General features: G+C 39.1%; 2 protein-coding genes across 14 annotated transcripts in view; one reads left to right on the top strand and one right to left on the bottom strand.

Moving 5' to 3' along the window:
- SLC66A3 (solute carrier family 66 member 3) overlaps window positions 1-5858 on the top strand; it is a 14171-nt gene extending 8313 nt beyond the window's left edge. For 2 of the 9 annotated variants that reach the window (XM_044418109.1, XM_044418084.1), the window contains 2 exons: window positions 3474-3515; window positions 4648-5858. In XM_044418109.1, the coding sequence (XP_044274044.1) occupies window positions 3474-3494 (21 nt within the window). In that variant the 3' untranslated portion in view covers window positions 3495-3515; window positions 4648-5858. Of the gene's footprint in view, window positions 1-274; window positions 440-3473 lie in introns of those variants that run through there. The other 7 variants (XM_044418072.1, XM_044418062.1, XR_006413528.1 and 4 more) reach the window with 6 other exon arrangements.
- Window positions 5859-8510: 2652 nt separating this feature from the next.
- Window positions 8511-22185, bottom strand: part of ROCK2 (Rho associated coiled-coil containing protein kinase 2) — an 86774-nt gene continuing 73099 nt past the window's right edge. For 4 of the 5 annotated variants that reach the window (XM_044417994.1, XM_044418031.1, XM_044418004.1 and 1 more), the window contains 4 exons: window positions 21803-21881; window positions 18258-18519; window positions 17079-17307; window positions 8511-11772 (listed from right to left, as the gene is read on the bottom strand). In XM_044417994.1, the coding sequence (XP_044273929.1) occupies window positions 11631-11772; window positions 17079-17307; window positions 18258-18519; window positions 21803-21881 (712 nt within the window). In that variant the 3' untranslated portion in view covers window positions 8511-11630. The remainder of the gene's footprint in view (window positions 11773-17078; window positions 17308-18257; window positions 18520-21802; window positions 21882-22185) is intronic. The other variant, XM_044418023.1, reaches the window with a different exon arrangement.

The following is a 22185-nucleotide window of genomic DNA, read 5'->3' as shown; positions in this document are numbered from 1 at the left end:
CACCAGGTTGGGGAAGGCTGATGTATGATTGCACCCCTAGTTTCCAAAAGTGCAGAGCAGATTAACACATCTAAGACTTATTTCCCTCATAAGAAGAGTTATCTTGTCTTTTGCACCCAGTCTCAAGCAGAAGCTACTCCAAACCCTGCTACCCTAAATCCTTCTGATCCAAATTGAGACCTTTTGCATGAAGAACCACCCTTAAGCGCCCTTCCCCGTCTAGCAGTCTGCACTGTAGTTCAGTACTTGTGCTTCATCTCTTGCTTCTCTGCAGAACATGAGCACTGTGGTAAGTGCAGCGAGTAAGTTGGCTCAGCTCCAATGCCTCTGGCAGACCAAAGATTCTGGACAAGTGAGTGCAGCGACCTGGAGCTTAGCTTCATATACCTCTGCAAGTAAGCAGAAACTCAAGCTTCTTTTCTCCAGTTCTTCAGTGTTAACTTCATTCTAATGTATCCTGATGTGTAGTGTGATATAGTGGTTAGGAATGCTGGACTGGGACTCAAGAGATCGAGGTTCTAGTTTTTTGCTGGGCCATGAAGCTCATTAGGAGAGTTTGATCCAGTCACAGACACTCAGCCCAGCCTACCTCACAGAATGGCTTTGAGGATAAAATGGAGAGGAGGAAGAAGATTATGTAAATCATCTTGGATTTCTTACAGGGAAAAGGCAGGGTATAATTAGAATAAATTAAATAAATAACATCTGAGAAAGAAAGTAGAGAATGAGATAAGATTAAGATCATAGATTAAGATCATACTCTTGCTTTGCTGGATTTGAAATTAAAGCTTCTTTATGAAACAGCTGCTGTTACATGTTGCTTGAATGTTTATCTGTATCAAAGTCATAGGTCAGCTAACTATCCCAAGCCAACAGCTTTCAGGATAATATATCACCATCTATGTACAGATGGTGATACATCATCCAAAGAAGAGTATGATTCATCTCTGTTCTGAAGGGCTTACCATCTAATATAGACATAGCCAAACAACAGAGAAGGGGGAAATGGAGGCATGGGCAAGCTGGGAAAGACTATACTGTGTCTTAATAGCAGTTAGGTGTAGAGACTAGGGAGATGAACCAAAGATGTCCAGAAAAAGGTTTCTGAGGGAGGCAATTGCATGGAGGTGTTCATGCATACAGAGATGCAAGAGAAAAGAACATTACTAAGCATTGGATAGAGATTAAAAGAAGGCAGTCCCTGCCAACAGGCTTGCAGTCTAATACACATGATTCAAAGGGAGTACAAAAGCAAGAGACAAGCAAGCAATTTGGGACCAGTTGCTGAAGTTGCCTGTATGTATAGCAAGGCATGCTCGCGTTAGCAGAGCGGGGACCAGAGAAATAGGTCTCCAAATGCGTTCAATAACTGAGAAAATCTCTTGAGATGGTAACCTAACAGATTAAGGATTTGCTCCCTTTTTTCCATGCCATCCTTATGATGAGCAAGGGGATAACAGGAACTGTGAGCTGGTGTTGGAGCAAAGGGATTGAATGGATTTAGGGTTGGACCCAGTGGTCCTCTGGCCCCTTCCAGCTCTACTATTCAATGACTTTTGACAGTAGTTTGGCTTTGTCCTTTCCATAACTTTGCTTAAGAGAACAGAGACTCTCAGTTGAGCAAAGAGTCTGTTCTACCTTTTCTGCTCTGGCTAGTTAGATACAGAGATTCAGTATTTATGGGCCCTTAGAGACTGTGCAGAAACATTTCTGGATAGAGAAATTTAGTCTTGGAAAGTGATGTGACGGGACATTGTGTTTACTTTGATGAGCTAAAAGTCCCTTGCCCTGATCAGCACCTGGGTAGAAGATTGCCTAGCAGCCTTCAGCTGGATGTGCAAAATAAATTTGACATTTTTCCTCCCAGTCACTACTGAGAGAACTGATGTAAGACTTTGACATGCTATGCTACCAATACATCTTCTCTCAGCCAGTAAAATGTTAGGTCTGTTAGTGTATTGTTATTTTTCAGTTGATTAATGACTTAAAATGCAGGTGTTTAAACATCAAATATATTTGCACATTACCAATACCTCAACATGAACCTTTCAGAAAATTGTGGTTGCAATCCTGTACCTACTTGCCTGTGGGACTTAGTTCTGAGTAGATATACATAGATTGCCCTGTGAAGAAAGTATAAAGAAATTAACATTGCAATAAAACACATGGTCCTGCTCCTCGTATGTGGTAAAGACGGCATTTGGTATTTTCAGTTAGTACTGAAAAGCTATTTGAGATAAAATTGCCTTAAAAACTCCCCAGCATAAACCCATATGGCACAACTTTCAACCTTATCAATGCCGAGCAAAAATTGACTCCCTTTAATAAACAGATACTAAGTTGATTGATCTCCTAACAAATGATAATTGCCTTTTTCTAGAAATTGTGTCCAAATCCTTAAGTTTGTAAATGGAAAATTTCCTTCATGGTGCTGGCCTGGCATGAAGGAAATTGCAACAGTGACCTCATAGGGCATAGGGGTCATTCCGAGGACAGGAAGATGAGGAGACCAAAAACACCAAAATGCAGCCTCAGTGTCTTTCCTTCCCCTTCTAAATAGTGCAGGTAGGCGGCTGAAAACGGCCATCTGGATGCTTTGCAGAGGCAGATATCCCCTCTGCACTGGATGCCTGTAATCTTCCCAGTTGGGAAAGTTATGGGCATCCCTGTTGGACTGCACCCTTAATTCATTCAGTATACTACACACTGAATGATCTTTATGGCATTTGCACCAAAGGCAATTTGGGTAAGATACGATGATAAATGATAAAGCAGTGGCTTGGATTCTCCAAAAATACTGGGCTTTTCTAAACCTTTAGAGGCAATAGTTGCCAGTCTGCTACCTTTATTTTGCGCACAAATAACATTAGCAAGTCAAGAGATTAGGTTGCTTTGAAATAAGTCAAAGCTGTTCATGTGTGAAACAGAAGTAACTTCAGAGAACTTCCCCAAAGGAAAAAAAGATGAGTCACATTTGAAGGTTCTTGTTCAGAAAAGATAACTGAGAAATTTTATGGGAAGCTACAAGTGTTTCTCAGCGTAATGATACTCTCAGAGGGCTCCTCACATTCATAGACAGAGAAAACATGGGTGATTGCAAAGCTATTGGCATCTTCTGCCTTCCACCAACACTGGTTATTGCTTGGGAGTGGTGAAGAATCTCCAATTATAGGCAACATTGATTCAAACTAGCACTGGAATTATCAGCAAACTTTGCCCAGAGCAAAATTTTGAAACCAATACAGAATAAGAAACACCTGAGGAACTCAAAAAGAAAAGTTTGGTAATATTAGGAAAATGTTGTGGGTCTTGGATGAGGTCTGCATATTTTGAGGTTAAACCTGCATATTCTGAGATTAAAGCAGACATACCTGACTATCTTGGGGAAAACTGGAGATTGCAAAGGGCCTACCAGAATATTTACTTGAGAATATTCAGCTTAAATATGCTAACATGTGCTCTTTCAATTACAGCAAGAATATTTACAACTTTAATGACAACAAACGACATTACAGGTACTATGGTGCTATTTTGTGTATATGGGTGTCTGCCAGTTTTAAATTTCTTCTGCCAACTGGAAATTTTTATGCAGTGGACAAAGTGGCTCTCGTTAGGCCTCAGTGTTTGGATGGTATGAGAGAGCCACGCATTTCAAGTAACAGAAGTTTCAGACTTCTGCAGCATTCAGAAGTGAAAGGAAGTAAGGTGCTTACAAGCATCTGTCCTGTTCTGCTGTTTTTACCAACACATGATGGAAAAGCAGAGATATACTTACTGGTCCCACCCTATGCCTCACATCCCTGTCATTCAGTTTATATCATTTCTGTACCACATAATGGCCAAAGCTCTCTTAGCAGTTCATGTAAAATCCAACCTAAAACCATAACGTAACAAAAACATACTATCAAATCTTAAGCATGGAAATTTTAAAGCCAATGTTAGACGACTTAACCTCACACCCCCTCCTTGCAATAAGATAACAGGCCCTGATAAAAACCTCCTCCTATGCCTGGCAATGGAGGATAGTCTTAATCTGGTGCCAAAAACATGTTGGCATCAGATGTACTCTGCAGACACTGGAGGTTGAAGGTTGGAGAGAGGAAGCCTCCTGTGCGTGCGCAGGGTTTTACGTTACACAAGAAGCCACTGCGAGCCCTTTGCTGCAGGCCACCACCTTGCAGAGACAGTGGAGCCGGGCTAGTGAGCACATCTTCACCCATCAGTGAAGCAGGAAATTTTGAGCCATTTCAGACTAATCAGCCTTTTGGCCTTGGTTCTCCATGTGTGAATTTTGAAAGGAGGGATTAATATAGCTGTTGTGGGAATTTGATTTTACTCTGAATATGACTAGAGAAGCGATTTACACCGACACTTCATTGCTATTAAATATTTAAGAAGTATTAAACACTTACTAAATGTATGCAACAAAATAGCCATCTGCACCTACTTGCATAGTAAGGCATCACATTCCTATTCCACTAAGAGGGTGTTTGTGTAGAAAGAGGCCAGCTTAGTCGGATGACGGCCAAGTCATCATATTCTTGAGTAGGCATTGTGTTGTTGGCTTGATGTAATTCTGAGTGCAGATTACATGGAGCAAAATGGAGAAGTGAGACAAATCAATTTCACTGAATGCTCTCTCCCCAGTTCTGGTCCGTTTCATAGTCATGTTGGCACTAAATATATGGGTCCTACTAACTATACTGCACTACAGGAAGACAACTAAGAAGCACGACTAAGAAGGGAAGTGTTCTGCCTATTTTAAATAATCTGGACCAAAACCAAGAATGGAACCAGTTGAAGACCAAAGTATTATAAAGCTTCAGCAAAACAACACTCCACTTAATGGAGTGCTGCTCCTGCTTACGTAACGTTGATAGATTTATCAGTATGAATTGAACAGCTAACTTCCAAAGTTTGTTGGAATGCACACACCTGACAAACATACTGTTTGTAAGAATGTTAATGCATGGACAGAATTTTAGGAATATACCACTTGGTGTGTAGATGTGTATGCTTTTAATACAACCAAAGTAATCTTTTCAGAACTCCGTATCTGAATGTTTCTACCAAATAACTGTTCTCGCTTAATGTTGTCAGCACATCTTTAAAATCCAATTTATCATATTCCTCGCTTTGCTGTCTACTATACAAGAATATTGTCTCAGAAAATAATGAAACAGCATCTTTAGTATTTTAAATGCCTTTGTATCCTCCTCGCCACAAAATATTTAGTGCAGTCCATAGCAGAATCAAATGGCTTAAACAAGTTGATATGAGACTTCTGGGTCCCTTTGGGCAGGGGTTGGGAGAACACTTTACAGAAATCTTTACTCTCGGGGTTGATAAATGTATTGTCCCTACCCCAGAGAAAGTTATGCTCAAGCACCATTGGCTTGATTAAGTGTAAGATTAAGTGCGGGCAAACTTTCTTTGGACGTGGCAGCAGTCTGTAAAAGCTGCCTATGTACACTGGGGGCTCCAGCCATTTTGTACATGTGGGCACATTTGGGAATTCGAAAAACCACTGTGGGTGCCACAAGCGAATCCCTGCTTTGACAGCTGCTTGCCTTTACTGCAGCTGTTAAGCTGCATCTTATTCAACACAAAGGATAGTTTATTGGACACGGCAACCTCTCAATAAGGAATTGTCTGATTTGGCTATTTGATGGTGGTACAAGTACAGCAAATGCTTCTTTTAATTGTACATTCTGGCAAAGTCTGTCAAGCTGTTTTTGTTGAGGGGAAATTATTACACCAATAAATTTTGTACTGGAACAGTTCTTAATATCCACTGATGTACATGTACTTTTAAATTTTTTAGCTGTTTCATTCAGATTAATAAAAGAGGAAATGGAGTCTCTGCACATATTCTCTGCACATATTCGACAAAAAGATAGCACTTCCTATAACAGAGTAGATTGAGGACCTACAAAGCTTTTAGCATTTAAGCAGATGGCATGAAGATGCCAGCTAAAAATGGCTTGTGGCAATGGAAGTTTGGATGAGCTCCCTCCCCTTATCCCCATATTTTCTGGTTAAGTGCATATTCCAGTGAAAGAGTACAAAAAGTCTTGGACTGAACATGAATGTACATGGTGTAAATGTTGAAACAATTGGAAACGTGGACCACAGTGCTACCAGTATGTGGAAAATTGACAAGTTCCAATACAATCTCATTTTGCTTCAAAAGAGGATATGTCTCTACTATGAAGCAACTGGTAAAAAGGAAGGTGCAATGGGCAATCAAAAGGGATAATTCTAGGAATGCTTGGTCAATTCTCAAAACCACCATAATAGAAACTCAGCTAGAATTTATGGCCCAGGTTAGGAAAAGCAGTACCAAGTTCAAGAGGTCACTAGCCTAGTTAGCATATCAAAGAAGTTATTAGAGAAAAGGTTTTCTTCAGAAAAAGGAAATCTTTTCTAAATGAAAATTACAGGGAGCATATGCTTGCACAAAATAAATGCAAGCAGAGAGGCAAAAGAATTTTGAGCAACATCTCACTGCCAACAGCAAGGCCAAACGTAAAGAGTTATTTCTGTCAGAAGCAAGAACCAACTTGGTAGGAAGTTGGACTATTGAATAATGGAGGGCCCAAGGAGAATAAGAAGATCGTGGAGAAGTTGAATGAATTCTTTTCATCTCTTTTATCTGCAGAAGATACAGGGCAGATACCTATACCTGAGCTGATGTTTTCATGGAATCTGAAGAGCTGAGACAAACAGTAGTCACAATAGATGAAGTTCTCAAGCTTACTGACAAGCTAAATCATCAGGCCCAGATAATATCCATGCTAGAATTCTAAGAAAAATATATTAGTATATAGGAGGATAAACAAATAGAACAGGCTTTGCGAAAAAATCAACATGGCTTCTACAAAGGTAAGTCCTGTCTCACCAACCTTTTAGAATTCTTGAAAGCATTAACAAACGTGTGAACAGGAGTAACCCAGTAGACACTATTTACTTATACTTACATAACATTTGTATACAGTAAACTATTAAGATAGGTACAGAACCTAAACCAAGGAAGTCTAATTGCCAAGCAGGAAAGTGGACATCCCTAAATTATGATATCCATGAATAGAGGTACTGCTGCATAAAGCTTACTAAATTCCTGTAAGAGAAATCATGGCAACAAATGGATGACTTGTGATAAGGGCCTGACATCTTAATCAGTGCAATATTTTTAAATGTTAGAAAATCCAGTGGTGCCATAGCAGCAGCCTTTGTCATTTAAGTACATGTCCATCTTCAAGTCAAGTCCAAAACATTGGGAAAAGATGCTGTGCAAAAGACACATCGTATATAAATGCCTACAAAGCCCCATGGTTTAAAAGGGTTTTAGTCACAAATGTGCCTACAATTGAAACCTAGGACTGTTTTATCTGACTGCATTTTTGGAATGGAACGTAAGCTTGGATTAGGCCTCCCTTCAGCCTTTGGATGCCCAGTTATATACTGATGGACTATACTAGACTTCCACCTATCAGTGATTTTTAATTCTTCCCAGCTTGAGCTACCATTTTCTGCCAATGAAATGATTTACTCCTTAAAATATAACCTGTATGGAAAGATCAACATCTTATATTTCTCCACGTCTTTCCCTCAAATTGGATTATGCTCCAAGAGTTTTTTTCTAATATGAATATCCCTGTAACTGTGTGGAAGCCATCTTTGTCATTCTGATTCCTAGAATGACAGTTTATATATAGTTTGCATTTTTTTATTTTTTTTTTAAAAATCAACTTTCCAACATCAGGAATTATGTTATCTTACTCAAATAGTTTATTTAAAAATATATTTCTTCCAATTCATATCTTCCCACAAATAACAATTTTATATAAAATATGTATGTCTTCAGTGAATGGAAACAGTTTTTATTGTATACATGTTTAAACAGTAAGTTTTGTATGCCAAATGCTATACTCTCAACCCTTCAGAGGAGGCAGACAAGTGATACTCTTTTGGAGTGCCATTGAGGCGCAAATCTAAATAACATTTTAAATTTTAAGCTACAGGATACACAGTTTTCTATTTTTAGACCTCCTGTGTATAAACAATGCCACTATATATAGTGGCTATGTCACTATGCATTACCAAAGTGGTGCTTATAGGCCCAGTCCACTGAGATGTTTGACCATACATGACCAGCTGAAGTGAATTCATATTCATTTCAATGGGGCTTGAATGAGAGAAGATCATAGTATATGTTGAGCTTTTACTGCCGCCTCCTCATGCTCAAGCCCACTGAAGCAAACGGGAATTGCTTTGTGAATTTTGACACCATGTGCAGTAACTCCAACTTTTTTGGATGTGATGTTAAAACCATTTGTCATTCTTTCCCTCCAAGTGCCTAGTTGCTGTTACTAAAGATAATAACCTAGTGAAATGACTCACTTCCTTCACTTAAATGTTACGATTCTGTGTTTCATGAGGACACTATCACACAACATACATATGCATATATGTGTATAAGCAGGAAAAAAAGAGACCAAGGAGGAGGCTACGAGATTTCTTTTCTTTTTTACTGCCATCATGTTTAACATTATAGCATACTGCAGCTGTATAAAACATGCATTTTCTGGGATAAATTATGGACATGGCATGAATGAACTCACATGAATTATATTTGTACAAAATTTAAAAATTTAAAAAACCAGATTAAGTGCCTCCAAAGCCTTTTCCTCCTATATGTTCTCAAACACACACCACTGAAATTATATTCCTATTCCTAAAGCTATGTGCTAAGGGAACAGGATTCAAAAAGTTTAAAATACACCTACAGTATGTTTCAGTCATTAAGAGGTTTGTGACAGTCCCTAGATATTGTGCGGTGAAAATGTAAAAAGAATTATAGGTATTTTTCAGAAATAAACACACCTAGGATAGTATGCAAAAAGAAAAGGCAGAATGAAGTTTTGTAGCACTTAGTAAGGGTAATATAAAGTGAATCACTAATATTGAGGTTTGTACAAATGGCTGAATGAAAATTATGCCTATGCATACAAGCTATATATTAGTTCTAATACTACAGTTCATGTTTCTGAAATCAGTACTCAGCTGACCCCTCCCCTCCCACTTCCAAACCCATTAGATATACATTCAGAATAGACTGACATTGATATAAACTATATATGTAAACATAGTGCACTATATTTGTTCTGCCACAAAGCAAAATTGCATCCTAAGAGCTGGTAAACCTCTGCATCCTTTCCCCCTCCCTTCTTAAATATCTAGACTGGGCATAGACTTTAAGGGAACAAAATTAATTTAAGGCATTCAAGACCAGTAACACAGAACTGCCCATGAAATTAGTAACAGAAATGAGTATATACTCTGACCTTCTCATTATACTAGCTGCTGAGCACAGACATGCAGCTTTTGATATACGAGTATGAATGATAAAACTTCAACAGTATGGCTTTATACAAGTGCATAGTTGCAACTCCAGATAATGGTATATGACAAGGATGTATAAAAAATAAAGTGGAAAGTTTTTTTTAAAAAAACCCTCTTGCAGCAGTACAGTACAATATACATATTTACATACCAAAACACATACACACACAGTATAATGGTCACTTTTAAAGATGCAGTCTTCATCAGTGTGACAGACCCTTCCCAACCCACCCCAAGCTCCACACCCGTTCTTCAGGAAAACCTGCTGGTGGCATTTCTCTACAAAAGCTGAACAAAGGATAGATTCTTCACATTCCCTGTGCCTTGATTCTTTTGTGAAATGTAGTGTGAGTCTTTCCAAGACAGGATTTTGCAGAATTGAAATTAAGAGTATCCTGTACTATTACCAACTGTTCCTAATTTGATCAATCATCCAGAGGGGTTACATTTTAAAAAAACACACAGGAATTATTAGTAAATCGTATTGCAGCAAAAAACACACACCTCCCTGTAAACTTCTGATATATATATTTTATATAACTGTCTTTCAAGAACATATATATATATTTTTCATAAATTTTGGGATACGATGTTTCAGTCTTATTTCAATGAGAAGAAAATCACGTTCAACAGTGACTGCATTCACAGAAGGCAGTTAGCTGGAAAAAAGAAAAGAAAAAGATTTGATCGGTAAATGCTATCTGGTTTGCTCAAAAGCAATGGCATTCATTCCATGGCCAGCAGGCCCCAAAACAGAAACCAAGCCAAAAGCAGTGCGGGGGAAATCTCTAGATGCTTTCTTCTCCCAAAACCCACCCTGAGACAGATTACCAGGCGAGTGGCACTGCATGCCAGTCTTGGCAGAAGGGCTTCCTTCCCCTATTGAAACAAAGAGCAGCTACTTCCCTTTGATTTCAAGTGATGCCTGGATGAACAAGGACTGGTGCCCTGTGTGGATCTGGCTTGCATGTAACAAGTAGCCACCACAGGAGCTGGTACCCTCTCCAGTTGCAGGGTGCCACAGTTCTGAATATTTGAGCCATGGCAGTGGCACAACGTGGCTTATCACTACATGTGAACTAGGCAGGACAGGATGGTTGGCACACTACCTTCAACAAGCTGCCTACAGCTGCCCGTGACTTCTAGATAGCTCGCCAACCACCTGAGCAGCCACCCCTCTCCAGTTTGCATGCAGTGACACCTACAGAGTGCCCCATGATGTGTTGAATGTTCAAAATGGTGGTGGCTACCTCAGCTAGAAACCCAGTGAAGAAGCTTGCCCACAGTCATTTCTCATTTCATGTGAACAGGGCCTCCGATTCAGACCTTTCATGCACCTAGCCCAGTACTGTTGTCACTGAAAGTCACTGGCTCGCCAAGGTTCCCTTTTTAGCCCTACCTGAACATTCTGAAAATTGAACTGAAGATCTTCAGGTACGAAGAACATGCTCCAGCACTGAGCTACACTGCCCCCAGCCTCATCCCCTAACACTCTAAGCACAGTGCTGGGGGACTTCTTTTGTTTTCATATTTAGAAAACTAAACGAAACTATATAGGTAACATGTCAGCAGACTTTACTGGTGAACTGGCAGAGGAAAAGGGAATTTTCTTACATCCACCTTGGGGCCTAGAAGCCATATTTGATTGGCAAGAGCAGGATGACTAGAACTCTCAACATTTCCCCTACCAGTCAAATGTGACAGGAGTTTACCTAGAAAACTATGAGAACAGCTGCTAGTATTTGCACTTTAAAGCATCTGCAAAGCAATTTACATTATAAGCAAATTATTAAAAATATTTAAAAGGTGCGCTAATGCATAGAAAGCCAAGTCACTGCTCCATCAAATATGCAATATGCAAGTGACCAGCTAAAACAAATTGTACCACACTTCAACACATATATTTTATTGCCCACATCTGAGCCTGCAGTTACACACAAAAGGATGAACAAAATAGAGATCGTTTAAAAAACTGAAAAGTTAGCAGTATATCTTTGAATAGCATGTTATAACAGACAGACAGGCAAGGACTTTGAGAACTACAGTTTCAAGATACTTCAAAAATCAGATGCATGCATTGTTAAAATGTTTAATACTTTCTTCTTGAAGTCATAAAATTACTGTTGGGGGAGTTTAAGTTCACACACTTTATTGACTGGGAAAAATCCAAACAACATGCTTTACTTCAAGAAAGCCAATCCATTCTCCTGTGGAAATTCACTCATTTACCTCTTCAGAACAAACACATCGTTATCATCATCGCTATCATCAAGATAATTATCGTTCCCAGCATCAATATGAAAATCAATATCAAAATCAATATCATCAAATGACCAATCCCAGTCTCTACATGCCACATCAATCAATCTGCAAAATGAGGTTTTAAAGTTTAAGAGCCACATTCCATTAAAAAGTCTTAGACTGACAATTATTACAATTATTACAAGATGTTTTCCCTGGTGCATTGTACATTATTGTGACATGCTGCCTGCAATCTAGAACTTGTATGCTCTACTTATCAGAATCAAATATGTGAAACTAATAAAACAGGTCATTGCACACGTGGCTTGTTTCCCTCCTTAAATGACACGGGGTTTTAATTTATTGTCTACTCTTTCCTCAGGATGTAGTCACTGTATTGTCCTCCCATCCGGAGGACACCGGTTGCCCACTTCTGGTCTTGTACTGCTTCTGCTTTCTCCACATCTCAGCACAGTATTAAATCCTGCTTTTTTCAGAGCTGTACACATAGCCAGACTTATCAGGCAGTTGCATCTCAAATTATGCGGGACACTGGAGCAGGCAATGTAAGTCTTATTTGCTACCTCTGCCTAGCTTCCCCACAGTTCAAGGAGATGTGAACCACCTTCCCAAATTTTCTCAGGTAACTCAAGGGATGACTCTCTGGGCTGGTGCTAGAAAAAGCTTACATAAGGGCTCTAGTTCCCAGTGAACTTATTTGCAAATGATTATCATTCACATGCATATCACAGGAGGCACCATCTTGGAAGAGGTGTTTTCCCTTCTGTCACATGCCAAAGGGAATCTCTTTTGTAAGATAACACTTGCCTACCCATGCCTTTTGTAAATAACAGCACATGCATTTAACAACAAGATATCCTGATCCATTCATTAGAGCCATCCTTTTAATTGACTGAGTTTTAGTTGATTGATTTAAACTATTAATGAAAACACTGCAACCTACTATACCCAGTCATTCACCAACCACCTAAATTATTAAGGAATATAAAAAAGTTTCACAGTTTTGAAAAGTATGTGTGCCTGTTTCTAAAAGTATCAAGCTACATTCAAAATTACATATTACTTTATCCAATAGGTGCTCATCTTTAACATTCATCTTAAAAAGTCAAAGTAAAAACATTAAAAGCTCACAACAGAATGCTAACATTTTTTGCATACAAATTCACAATTTTAAAAAAGAAAAAGTACAAGTTACAAACAAGTACAAGCTTATAAAAACATGACTTCAACTATTGGAGAAACATAAATCATGATCAGTTTTTTAAAGTGTTTTTTCACTGTAGCATAAAATGTATATGGCACTTAAAGCAAAAACAGACCAACACAAGAATACCCTTAAGCCAGAAATGAAATACACCATGTTTGCCTATTTTAAATGGTAGCTAGAAAATTCATTAAGGAGCAAACAACATATTTACTGCCCAGAAAATGTGCCCCCTGATCTTTTCCTTTATCTTCTTCCCCTTGTATCTGATATTATGTATGTGCACATTTATACCGTATTCTTTATATCACACTAGAGCAAGGGCCTCAAACTCAACTGACCTGGGGGCCGCTGGAAGTAGAGTCTGGGTGAGGCTGGGCCGCATCAAGTATTCCACCCCCGCGGTGGTGATGGTGGGCCGCTCATCCGGAGGCCGGCCCGGGCGCCGCCGGTGCTTTGAAGGCCGCAGGGCCCCCCCTCCCGTGCCCCACCCGGCCCGGCAATTGGCCTGTGGGCCGCAAGTTTGAGACCCCTGGACTAGAGTATCAGAGCCAGGACTGGGTTTACCAGTTTGCCATTGCAAAGAAGCCATCATCATATCTAAAGTAACTTAGATTCAGTCTATTACGTTAACAACTTTTAAAAGACAGAACTCTGAACTAGGTATTGTCGCAACAGATGCATGCACTTAACTGCACAACAGGAGATAACGCACTGATCAAGCACATAAAAGACTTGCAACCAATTTCACCATGTCTTTATGTGGCCTCGTTTAAAATTGCACTTTAAAGCAAGTAAGATTTCCTGAACAGTAAGGCAACATAAGCACTTAACAAAATTCTAAAATTACATCATAGCAGCAGATTGTCTGCATTATGACTATCACACTACTTTTCTAAAGCTACTCGATAATCTATTCCTCCCTGAAGTTAAAAGACTTCACTTGGTTTCTCCTCCCACCTTTAACACATATGGCTTTTTTGCTTCCTGCTCAGCAACTCCTACACTAATTCTCACTTCCATTATTCAGGAATTATGCTAGGCCATGGAGTTTTCAATGGTTCTTAGCATTTCCATTCATTTAGTACATTAAATATGAGCACTTAAGTTTGAGGGAAAAGATGACTCAAGCATTTTAGATAAAGATACATTGCAGATAAAACATTATTCTAATTAGTTCTAGCTCACATGCACACTGGCTTTCCTCCCTTGGGTGCTTGGATCAAAATTAGAATTAATCTGGCCTACTTTCTGCCCAGAATTCAAGCAAAACAACTTGAGAGTATGTTAAAGAGAAATACTACTTTTTAACATTCTCAACCTAAATGTAAAATTACTTTAAAAGTATGTGTAACTTCACAGTTATATCTTCATCTACCAATGAAACATTTTCTGGTATAGCAAACTAAGGCTTTCTTTTATATGCTAGAATTTTCTTTGGAACTGAAATTCACCATCAACTTTAATCTCAGCCACAAGGTTCTACCAGTAGACTTGCTCTGCTTTTGCATGACTTTTGAACACATCAAAAGTACTGTGACCCGATATAACGATTAGTAAGGGTTCCCCTGCATGTATGTGCTAGTTGTGTCTGACTCCGGGGCCGGTGCTCATCTCCGTTTATAAGCCAAAGAGCCATCGCTTCCATGGTCATGTGGCCGGCATGACTAAACGCCAAGGTGCAAGGAACGCTGTTACCTTTCCCACCAAAATGGTACCTTTTTATCTACTTGCATTTGCATGCTTTAAAATTGCTAGGTAGGCAACAGCTACCTACCTAGTAGCAGTGGGCACTCATTCCATCACACAGATTCAAACTGCCGATCTTCCAATCAATAGCCCAGTGGCTCAACAGTTTAAACCGCATCTCAATGTAACAATTAGGTGCACAATTTTAAGCTTAAAACAGTAAGTTAGTTTCAGGAAAAAGTATGGGTCCTGAATCTAAGGTGGAATCTAAGGTGGCTTATGTAATCCTAATTATCCTCACAACAGCCCTGTGAGGTAGGTTACACATCTATCTGCAATGTTTTGTTATATGCACAATAAACCAAACAGGACAAAACATGAAATGCACAAAAATTGTCTTTCGTGCTATTATGGGCCTACTCAAAACTCACTGGTTGAATGACAATATTTTCTTATTTTTATAAGAATACATCTGTAATAGAGCACAGATTATAAGGCATAGCAGTATTATAAGATGCAGAATTAATACATTTAAATACATGTGCTTACTATTTTTCATGGGATTTTTTTCTTGCAGTCCCGAGTACTGAACTAATGATGTTACAGATGTCTTTTGAAAATATTGTCATTTAGGCTTAATAGCAGAGTTCTTTTGGTTAATTCTCACCATTAACATGCGTTTGTGCTTAAACCCCAAACCCCTGTTACTTACTGTTGAAAAATTAAAAAATAACAAAAGCACAGAAAAAACACAACTCAGTGAAGAATAATTCGAAGGGCGGGCCCAGAACTAAAAAAATAAAATGAAATACATATGTGATAAAATGGTACGAGCCAAAAGATACACCATGCTGTGTTTGTTCATAAAAGTTTTTAGCAAATGAAAGAGGGGTTCAAATTTTTCTCTCAGGTTCAGAACCAAAAATAGTTACTTATGCCATAGTTCTATCTGTATGAGGTACTCTAGAAGACGATTCAGAGTGAGAGCTGGTGCAGAATGTTGCAGGTCACCCAACAGAAGGAGGCAACCCAAAGGAAATTATAAAGAAACCATGCAACCTGATATGGGATATAAGCCTTAGCAAATGCACAGCTGCCACAATTACAGTGCATGGAATCCCTATTTTTAAATGAAAAGGGGTGCATCAGGCTCAATTATGGCGCTCCTTAATGGTTTCTTAATTTAAAACCAAGCCACACCATTAAAGAAGGGGGGAAAGGAACAAAACCAAAACATTACAAACATTAAAAGATATATAGTGCTAATTACATATGTATCTCTTACGTTAATATGTAGCAAAATATGCTAATATTATTAAAATAATTTTCTGTAGACTTCAATAAAGATATTCCCAAATATCCATAGTTTTATCCAGTTGGAGGGGGCTGTATTGTACAATTTAAAAAAAATAAATATATTTCTTAACTTAAACAAACAAAACTTTATTGTATAAAACCAAAAAACAGAGAATACTTTATACCTACTTCATCACAGTCTTCATCACAATCGATGCAAACAGAATAGCGATCATGTTGACCCAGTTCAGACATTACAGTAAGTTGTGGTTTCTCATTAGCTTATCACTACGCTTTAGCAAGGGAGAGACAAACACTGCTTTGGGAAACTAACAAATCATGGACAGAAGGTCTGTGATTTGTGTAGCTACTTTTACTTGCCGAGTGTAAGTAACAGGGCAACACACACTAGTAGACTCCTCATAGATTATAACCCAACACTGGACCATTGTCTTGACACAAAACATTAGAAAAGCATTTGAAAAAAGTAGTGAATGGAAAATTGCCAGGAAGCCGTGAAAGCAAAAATTCAGCTGCTATGTATAAATTTAACTTTGTAGCACAGCAGCACACAAAATGGAAAAGGCAGCGCTTTCTTCCATTCTTACTACATAAACAATATGAAATGGGGTGCAGGAAATTGCCTGATCCTGAATGTCTGTTCTAGTACAACCCTAACATAACAAGGTATAAAATTATAGCCTGTTTCATTTCTTGAAACTATGAGGTGGACCAAAGTCTCACCTTCAAGATCAAGTAAACTTAGTTCAAAATGGAAGACACCAATGGAAGACTTGTTGCTAACTGGTATGGAATAAAAATAAACCATTAAAAGCAAAGCATTCCGTCGCTTCACTAATCACTAATACAATGTCTGACACTATAATTTTATCACTTTGCTACGTAAATTCATTTGAGGCGCACAGTGTCCTTAGATTTCCACTGTTAGGGCCTAAAACGCACTTCTATTTCTGCTCCTTCCCCAAACACTTGCAAAATAGATCAGAAGATGAAGAATTAAATAAGCAGAGGGAAAGTTCCTTAAGGCAAACCGGCTACATAAATTGTAGTGGAAGTAAATGCAATATTGTGAGGGTGGGTGCCATCTTTCAGAGCCAGTCAAAGAAATATCTGAAATGCGTTATCTGCAATGTCCCGTTCAGTTAAAAAGGCTACTATTTACACTAGACATAGTAACTATTTCTCACACTCAGCTTTTTACCTTGGAGGAAAGCCTTCCTTTTTATTTGGAGGAAGCTGTTTGCTTGGTCTTCGGATAGACTGGTTTGGCTGTACCTTCATGGAAGTTCTTGGTGAAGACCGTGCAAAAGGGTCTGGTGCTGGAGGCTTTTTAGGAATTTTTTTCCCCAAACGGCTCACCCATTTTTGCTGTTCCTCTGTGGAAGTTGCTAATAGTAGTAGATTCTTTGCAGTTGAAATATCATAATTTACTGAAAAATATTACAGAACCACAACTCAGAAAGAACACACACAAACATTCATCTTCCTGTACCCAGATGCAAAATAAGTAGCTTATCTGGTTCTTATTAAGAGTGGCCTCAACCTGGCAAAGATGATTTATTTTAAAGTAACCCTAGTTTAAGCCTGTGGCTTGAATTTTTCTTGCAAATTGGCAAGTATAACTTTGGCAAGTTTTCTCATCCTGTTAATGCTAGGCACAATCCAGCTAAACCAAAGTACTGAACAATTTATACTAAGCTTCTGACAGTACACATGAGAAGAACCTTGACACCTAAAATACACAAGTGTTCCTTCTTACACTGTGGAAAAAGTTCCTTGCAAATATGAAAAATACAGATAAACAGTAATGCTGACACTTACCTGTATATTCTTAAGATCATGTCCTTTCCCCCCAAATTATATTTCAGAAGCAAAAAGAGTTAACAAAGACACTATCTAGACAGAATTGCTTTCATTCAGACATATATGTGCAAAAAAGATGCTTTCAGGAGCAAGCCTCAACTGAACATAGGGGCCACAGCAGTTCTCCTATTCTGAGCACTAATTTTTTTTTGAAAAAGTTCTTGGGAATTACATGCCAGCGGTGGATGGGGCCTAAGGCATAAAGCATGAGGCAAATACTAGTCCATTGTGTCTTAGAACTCTTACCAGTGGTAATTAAGCATTGGGAGGGAAATCTGCACAAAAGCCAGGAAACCACCGAATAATCAGCAGTTGGGAGAAAGGGGAAGAGGACATCAGTTTCTGGGAAACTGTGGAGAGCCAGTCTGGACCTTGAGGGGGCTGTACTAGGCCCTTGGTCCTGATGCTTTGCTCCCCTGGAATACAATCTATTGGCATTTAACAGGAAACAAGTTTTTCTCTGACTATTTTAACAGACCAACCCAAGTTATAGTATACATGTTTTTTTGGAAGATACCTTTGCAAGGTGCTATGATCTCTTCTTTTTTATCCATATGGTCTTTATGGCATTTGATGTGGCAGCGGCGGCACTCCAGTGCTGGGGGAGGTTTGAACATGTGCCACAAAGGCTTCATGCAAGCCTCACAATTGGTTGGGAAGTGATAGAGGGTGGGGATGAACTCATGTCCTTTGTGGCAAATATAATTTGATTTCTCCCCTGCTGCTTCTACAGGGAATTCTTGCTCCTTTTTGCTTTCTCCTTCATTATCATACAGGATCTGGAATCAGACAGGAAGAACCATTGCAATAATTCTTGAAAACACAAGACATATTTCCCAAAGGAACTGAATGTGGTTACACCAAAGCACAAGAAAAACAAGGAAAGGGGCAGCAAAAGGAAAGGGGGAACAGAGAAATGACAGGGAATTTTCTTCCCACCCGTGTATTTCCCAGTTTAAAAATATGTTCATATTCTCCAAACAGTTTTCTAAAATTCCTTCAGAGGTGGCAGGACAGAAGGAAATGACACACAAAAAAGCTGGGGAAAAAGAGAGGGGAATATCTCTCATTTCTGGAGTAGATGGAGTCCCTGGCGTATTGTTGAAAATGTAGAGGACTTGAACACTTAAAACTGAGGATTGCACTGGTAAGGCAAAGATCTTGTCACCACCCCCTTTCAGGGCACCTACTCCCCCCTTCCAATATACTAGTGATTTTCAATTTGCAGCTTGATCATTGAACATAAATTAACCTATGTCCAGTTTTGCCTTGTCCATCTGTTCCATCTGTTACCTATTGCCCTTGGCCCCTCCCCTTTGATAAGAAGGATATGGACCAAGCACTACATATACTGGAAATCTCTAGTGCATGTTTGCATACTTGTGAAAGACCGCCCCCTCCCCCAATTTTGTAAAACATGGCCATTGACTAGGTTCTCACGACATGGCAACCCAATGCAGGTAGCTACTTCCAGTGAGCAACAAGCCAGTCCTACAAATCCCACTATCCCACAGCAAGCATGGCTTGCTGGAACATGCTGGAAGTTCCAGGATTTTTTTCCTATCTAACCATACATAGGATTGTACTCTTAGAAAGGACACTAGTGAGGTAGGAAGAAAGCGCATGACTGGCCAGCTGATGGGAAAAAAATGGTCTGAAATTTTTCTATTAAAATATTTTATGCCCGTTATAATACTGTATTTTAAGGGTTTTACTCTTTGTAAACCATCCAAGTAGTATAGAAGTTTAATAGATGAGATGAAAGGAAGGGGAGGGGAAGGGAGGGGCAACCAAACGAAGGCTTGGTAAGCCTCTTGTTTTTGCTCCCTGCCTAATAAGGCAGCTTGTCAAGCAGCAGATGATCTACAATACCATACTCTTGGTTTGCTGGGTTATATATTGCGCAAGCACAAATCTGCTTAGCAAGCATGACATTAAGCATTTAAAGGGTGTGAAGAGCTGGGCTCTTCCAAATCTTCCCTGTCATATCTAAGCTGTTTTCTAGGGTTGCTTCTTTAAGTGTAGCTGCTTGCCGAGTCCCCTTTACAGGGCAACCAATCCCACCAAGCTACAGGGAAGCATTCAGTGAGCCCAAGCTGTGCCACCAACAGCTCTTACACCAATGACCGAGTGGCATTTTGCAGCAATATTCACAGTCTTGGCCTTGCACCCCCTCTGAGTTACTGCAGCTTGCTTTCCTCTACTGCTCTGATGGCCCCTCCAGTGTATCCAAGTGAGACGCTGGAGCACAGCTCTCACAGGCTCACCACCTTTTTTTTCTTGTGACCCGAATCTGCACAGATGTTTTCATTTTGGGAATGTTTTATTTTAATTCTTGTGTAATTCTGGGAGTTGCACAATTCGGACTCTTCCAAATATGCACCTCAGACTTGCAGTACAGAAGCCATGGACATTGGCAACACAAGGCTACAACTAGGCATTTTATTATTCATATTGAAAAAAGAGGATGAGCAGAGTGTTACAATTTTCAGGGTCTGAAAAAATATTGCAGTAGTTAGACTTTTTGAAGTGCGTAAAAAAAAAAAAAAAGGTGGTGATGAAAAGGTGTGGTAAGGAGAGCAGGGAGACAAGGCAGGTCCTGCCAGAGTGTCCTTGGGGACACCAGAGGGGGAAAGCAGAGGGAAGAAACCCAATTCTGTGCTACAAGCACCATGGCTTGTTCCGTAAACATATACTGTGCATTGTACTAGCAAGGTTAGCTGTTCTGATGTGCAAACAGGACCACTAAGTGTGTATGAGAGAACTTGTTTTGACTAAAGGGGGAAAAAGGACTAAAAATTCCTCTTCCAGCAACCAAGATGAAAGGCCAAAAGAAAACACAGGGGTGAAATGATCTTTGCCAAAGATTTTTTTTAGTTTGCAATTGAAAATTTGGCCAAACACTGCAAAACCCCTCTGATGAAATGCTGCGGGGAAAAACCTCTTTAAAATATTCTCTTTTGGAATGCATAAAAAAACTTTTTAAGTTAAAGGTTTACTTACTCCAAAGCACAGCATAAGTTAATTTACAGTAATTAGAGAATAAATCCCATGTACACTGTAGACACATATACTGCTTAAATGTTTTTCAGTGTTGTTATGCAGTTTAGCTCAATATCTAAATATGCAGTTAGTTCTTAATACTGTGACTGTGTAAGACTAATCCCACCCATATTTCCCACAGTATCTCTACTTTCAACTCTACCCCCTGCTTTTCAAATGGCAAAAACTAATGTTCATGTTCTCAGGTAGCACACAGTGCAGCAGCCTTCGGTACACTCACTCTAGCATTGGGTGCATTTGCAATCTTGCTGTACAAAATGAAGGCATTTGTGCTTCTGTGGCTGCAGTTGTAGATGCGCTTATCTGGATAAGCACCACTGAACCAAGGGAATTCCACTGTTAGTGTAATGGGGAGAAAAAAATCCTCCCACTGCTGGACTCCCCACTCTCGAAATCTGCTCCAGCGCATTGGGGAAGGCCATCAAAGCAGATATGGGGGAAGATGCTGAGGAAAGTTCTTCATGATCAAGGAATGCTGGATTTCAACAACAGTGGGCCCTACTTCTGCATAAACATGCAAAGGACTTTTCTGTAAATTATGTTTAAGTGGTTTAAATATGTTAAAAATACAGTTTTATATGCTAACCTACAAGCAAAAATACAGTACTGTATTGTTAAGTACTGCTTATATTAATTTGTCCCCCAAATTTCTTCTACAAAGAGAAAACAGATATGGTATCTCTCGTGGCATCAATATTTTGTTATTTTACATCTTTCCCTCAGTCACTTTATTTTTTAACCTAAAGATAAGCAACAAAGGTTTTTTTTATTTTACTTGCAGAGTAGCTCCAACTTTACAATTTTATTTCAAGACAGTCATCAGGACAAATAGTCGAGTAACACTTCAGAATGTATGCAAACTGTATGAGTACAAATACCAAAGATAAAGTTAAATTCATTCCAAATATTAGAACATTCTGATAATCTACGAAAGATATGGCCCCATATCCTTTCTACTCCCATTATTTTTACACAAAAATTTCCCTTTGGAGGGCTCACCTGGAAAATCCTGGGAATATCTTTAGAATCTGCCCTGTATACATCTGTTTGTGTAACGGGCCGAACATGGAATAGTTTGCTGTAGCAGAAGAAGTAAAAAAAATAATGCATGATATAAAATACTAAAGCAGACAATCCCAATGAAGCAACATCTTTAGAAGCATTCCCGTTAATTCAGTAGAGTTTAGCTCGAACCTTAAATATTGACCTTAATTGTACTTAAAACACACCCAGCATTGCCATGCTTCACTAAGGCATCCTATCATGTCATTACCCTGATGGAAGCAGTTGCAAAGAAAGCAATTCCTTCTAAATATATTTAGAATTTTTAATATGAAATTTATCTTTGTATATAGGTAGTACTGTGGTTTATTTTAACTGCA

Source organism: Varanus komodoensis, unplaced genomic scaffold (genome assembly GCF_004798865.1).
Source record: "Varanus komodoensis strain SLA01 unplaced genomic scaffold, ASM479886v1 scaffold10, whole genome shotgun sequence".
NCBI lineage: Eukaryota > Metazoa > Chordata > Lepidosauria > Squamata > Varanidae > Varanus > Varanus komodoensis.
This window is presented reverse-complemented; position numbering and strand designations above follow the sequence as displayed.